At 48.5% G+C, this 5,136-nt stretch overlaps 1 protein-coding gene across 1 annotated transcript in view; it reads right to left on the bottom strand.

The window, feature by feature from the left end:
- Positions 1–3,975: 3,975 nt before the first annotated feature.
- atp13a2 (ATPase cation transporting 13A2) overlaps positions 3,976–5,136 on the bottom strand; it is a 74,407-nt gene continuing 73,246 nt past the window's right edge. The window contains exon 25 of the mRNA XM_048614892.1: positions 3,976–4,266. Coding sequence (XP_048470849.1) covers positions 3,976–4,266 — 291 coding nt within the window. The remainder of the gene's footprint in view (positions 4,267–5,136) is intronic.

A 5,136-nucleotide genomic window follows, 5' to 3' on the forward strand; every position in this document is an offset into this window, starting at 1 on the left:
ACATTGGCAGATGTGCAGGTGAACATCTGCTTGATGTGGAAAGTCTTCTTGGGGCCTGGGATGGGGGTGAGGGAGGAGGTATGGGGGCAGGTGTAGCACTTCCTGCGGTTGCAGGGAAAAGTGCCGGGTGTGGTGGAGCTGGAGGGGAGTGTGGAGCGGACAAGGGAGTCACGGAGAGAGTTGTCCCTCCGGAAAGCAGATAAGGGTGGGGAGGGAAAGATGTCTTTGGTGGTGGGGTCGGATTGCAGATGGCGGAAGTGTCGGAGGATGATGCGTTGGATCCGGAGGTTGGTGGGGTGGTACGTGAGGACGAGGGGGATTCTTTTTTGGTTCTTATTGCTTGGATGGGGTGTGAGGGATGAGTTGCGGGAGATGTGGGAGACACAGTTGAGGGCGTTCTCGACCACTGAGGGGGGGAAGTTACGGTCCTTGAAAAACGAGGACAACTGAGATGTACGGGAGTGGAATGCCTCATCCTGGGAGCAGATGCGGCGGAGGCAAAGGAATTGGGAGTAGGGGATAGCATTTTTGCAGGAAGGTGGGTGGGAGGAGGTGTATTCTAGGTAGCTGTGGGAGTCGGTGGGCTTGAAATGAATATTGGTTTCTAGGTGGTTGCCCGATATGGAGACAGAGAGGTCCAGGAAGGGGAGAGAGGTGTTAGAGATGGTCCAGGTAAACTTAAGGTTGGGGTGGAAGGTGTTAGTGAAGTGGATGAACTGTTCGAGCTCCTCGTGGGAGCACGAGGCGGCGCCGATACAGTCATCAATGTAACGGAGGAAGAGGTGGGGTTTAGGGCCGGTGTAGGTACGGAAGAGGGATTGATGTTTGTACTGATTTGGGGAAGGGGTCAGTCAAGGGCACAGTGTATTCATCAAGCAACAGTTACAGAACAGGGACACAATGCACAATTTACCTAAACTGCACTCTGTAAACATGGTGCCATATGAAGTCTCCAAGGGTATTTGGGCTACCTGATGGTCACAGCGAGTGCTGCAGGTGGCAGGAAGCAAGCAACATTTGGCACAGTTACCACGGAGACAGACGCATGCAGTTGCTAGGAGGACGTTCATACCGACCCGCCTGCAGAGTGTCTGCTGGGTCCTAGAACCTGCAGACTGAGCGCAGATCGCAAGACACTCCAGCTACCCTGCACTTCAAAAGACCCTGGTAATTACTTTGCTTCACAGCTGTGCTGCTCTGTTCTGTTGTCAGTCACCGATTGCATTCCTGCTTTGCTATGTTTCTCACTTTGTGGCACCAACTTCTTCCTTTCCACTTTTATTTTCTCACCAACTCCTCCCCCAACCAAGTCCCTAAACCCAAGTATGCTGTCTTCTCCTAGAGTCCACGTTGGAGAGATTTCAATAGGGCTCTCTGGCGTGCCTCACTCAGTATCCAGTCGCAAGTGAAGACAGGCAGTGCCAGTTGAATATTCAACTGTGGGGGCATCTCAGCAAAACTCAATCATGCACCCACCCCACATCTAGACCTACACATTTCAGCAGGTATCACTGCGCAGCCTTCAGGGATAATTTGTGCACACGCCAACCTAGGCTGTTCAGGTCAATTGTAGTTCTTGGTTAACTCAGCATAGACATAGGATGAAACCTTCCTGCTGCATTTTTCAACCGAGCCATGAGAACAGACGATGCATGTTATGATATACATGCAACAAAATGGTGCAGCTGTGCATGTGTCTCATCATTTGCCTAAATTCCAGCTAAATGCAGTGACATGAATGGCAGTCCATTGGCAGCGACATGGCCCAAACTAACATGCCCAGCACCAAGCTCCTAATTGCCCAAAGGAGGACACATTGACTGTATGTCCCACTCCAGAATCCTGAAGCAACTGCCAGGGGAGGAGCAGAAAAGCTTCAGGTGTGTGCTGCAAGTAAACCTGAAGAGATCAAACATCTCTCCTGGCTCATGGGAGACCCTGTCATCTCAATGGGGAAGCTTAATTGACTGAGGCACTATGTTGGGAGATTTTTTTGGAGACCAACCAAGGTCAAATCAAGGCACGGGAGAGAAGACATGCACCTCCAAAACACCTAGAGCGGCACGGTGGCTCAGTGGTTAGCACTGTTGCCTCACAGTGTCAGGGACCCGGGTTTGATTCCATGCTGGGGCAACTGTCTCTGTGGAGTTTGCACATCCTCCCCGTGTCTGCGTGGGTTTCCTCCGGGTGCTCCGGTTTCCTCCCACAGTCCAAAGACGTGAGGGCTAGGTGGGTTGGCCATGCTAAAATTCCCGTAGTGTTCAGGGATGTGTAGATTAGGTGGATTATAGGGGGATGGGTCGGTGTGGACTTGTTGGGTCGAAGGGCCTGTTTCCACACTTGTAGGGATTCTATGATGATTTATGACCTCATCTACCCAATCCTTCGAGAACCACCTACTCATGACAGAATTTGCAGACTATATAAATGGGACTAGATTAATGTAGAATATCTGGTTGGCATGGACGAGTTGGATCAAAGGGTCTGTTTCTGGGCTGTACATTTCTATGACTCCATGGACTGCTTGCTGGTCTCAGAACCAGGCATGTCATCATCGATCCTGAGTGACTGCCTAAATGAAGACCTCCTACACTGCAGTGTTAGAAAGAAAGTCTTCCATTTGTTTAGTCCCTTTCACAACCACAGGATGTAATGTAGGAAACAGCCAATTTGCACACAGAAAGCTCCTACAAACAGCAATGTGACACTGACCAATTAGTCTGTTGTTGATTGGGATCACAAACTTTTGGAGTGCTGCTCCTTCCCTCGGAAAAGTGAAGAGAGCACCCAGGCTCAAAGGGGCGGTGCCCTGAAAGCTTGTGATTTTAAATAAACCTGTTGGACTATAACCTGGTGTGGTGACCTTGTCCACCCTAGTCCAACACCTGCACCTCATCTCATGTTGATTGGGATATAAGTAATAACCAAGATACTGGGGAAAACTGCCCCACGATTCTACAAAACAGTGCCATGGGATCATTAGTGCCCACCTGACTGGGCAGGTCATACCTCCAATTTAATACCTCATACAAGGGAAGGCAGCTGTGGCAGTGCAGCACTCCTGTACTGCAAATGAATGTCAGCTAAAATTTGTACCCTCAAGCCCTGGGCTGGGATTTGAACTTTCTGACCCTGAGGTGAAATAGTTATCAACTCAGCCAAGGCTGAAAGATCTGTGATAGTCTAAGGGAGACTATTAGAGTTTTTTTTTTAACTACATGTACTCCCGTGTTTGCTCCATTGGAGTCTACCTTTCCTTGGCGTGGAAATTTATTCAGCACTCACCAGTCGCAATGTATTTACAGTTTAACAATGTTGTTTCATTGAACTGCAATTTGTGTCTGGGCAGGTTCAGCTATAATCATTGATTACTTCTATCAATGCTGGCTCAAAATTTTTGAATTTTTACCGTTCAATCAATCTACAAAGCAACATGATGTTAGACGGTTTTTATTTCAAAAAGTTGTACATATACACAGTCACAAATGCAGTTCTGTTCTGTACAGTTGCATATCAAGTAAAGAAACAAAACATTGGAGTTTGACTCTATCTACAAAACCCAGAGTCAAACAAAATGTTAGACAGTAATCAATTGCCAAGATACTGTATAGTCTCAGACACTAGGACCTCGCAGGTTCCAAAAGGATGGCTCTTGTCTCCCCTCCAGATACTCAAGTGTCTGTCACATGGAAGTTGTGTTGGTGGGGGGGAGAGGGAGGTGGGTTAAATTAATCCTGGCTCTCAGCGCTGTGAGCTGGGGCTGGGGGAAAACAACAGATTTGAGAACACTGTCCAATGATAAACACACGCGGGCGAGGCATTGAGATTCAGTTCAGCATCAAAAGGTGTTTACACAGAGAGGGAGAGAAGGTAAAACTGAGACAGAGACAAAACCCAGAGAGAGGGGGGGAATGCCAGTTTGCCCCCACCCCCCTCAGCAGGTTTCCTAGAAGAAACACATTGGAAGCGGTCACTTCATTGATGGTTGGAGCGGGCTGATCGATTACCTTCCCTGCCTCCGGCCTGACCTGTGCTGCAAGTTCCGTTGGAAAGTTTTCCCCTCCTGTGGTGGTTGGACCTTTCGATGAGCTCTCGTGGAGACTTTGCAGCCGAGGAGGGGGACAAGCTGGAGACGGTGATCCAGGTCGGTGCCCCCCGGGGGGGGCCTCCTGCAATCAGCGCCGCGTTGCACTCAATGGGTTTCAGCTTCATGTGATCGGTCAGTTTACTGATAGGAGCGAGCAAGTTTGCATTGTGTACTGTTAGCTAATGTCAACAGAAAGCGGGGAGGCAGCTCGAATTGACTCAGTATCTAGCACCAAATTACTGCAGATGCTGGAATCTGTACTGAAAACTTCAACTCTTCAAACTCCAAACATTAGCTTGCTCTCTCTCCGCGGATACTGTCTAACGCCCTGTGATCTCTGGCATTTGTTTTCTTCAGTTGGCCTCAGTATCCCCGGGGCTTCTGGTAGAGGAACTTTTTTATTCTCTGTAAAGCCTGTTCCGCGTCTCCGTTTTCTGATTCCTTATGATTGCAAACTACTCCCGTCCCCCAGAGGCTGAGGTCTGGGCGACGGGTAATGTTATAAAAACTTGAAGAAACACGTGAGATTTGAACGGATCGGGAGTTAAATGCCAGTCTCTTTAATGTAGCCTCAGATTCTCCAAGAATACAGTAAACTGATGGGGGACGTGGCGAAAGGATAATTGACAGTTAAATTATCGTTAGGTATGTTTAATCAACCTGTTCAGATGTATTATGACACACGTTTGGAGCCCGGGCCTTCTGGATCGAAGGCAGGGACACAGTCCCTCGGTGACAACAACCTTAATTGAACTGTAGCACAGAGAAAATGGATGGGTGAAACACTGATAGGGGGAGTCAGTGAGCATAATCAAGAGGGAGGGTTTGGTAGTTGGGTCAATATTTATGAGGGAAATTTATCTGGGATGAATAGGACAGAATGTATCCTGAACACTGGAAGCTGGTAGATGGATCAAATGGTCTTTTCTGGTCCTATGTATTTCTCTGACCCTGGTCTGAGTGGCCACCCTTTGTGTGAACCCACATGGTGAGGACCAATAGGATATCAATTGAAAGGAGATGACTGCATGGTCTCATCCATTACCTGC

This window comes from Rhincodon typus, chromosome 31, assembly GCF_021869965.1.
Source record: "Rhincodon typus isolate 14 chromosome 31, sRhiTyp1.1, whole genome shotgun sequence".
NCBI classification, from domain to species: domain Eukaryota; kingdom Metazoa; phylum Chordata; class Chondrichthyes; order Orectolobiformes; family Rhincodontidae; genus Rhincodon; species Rhincodon typus.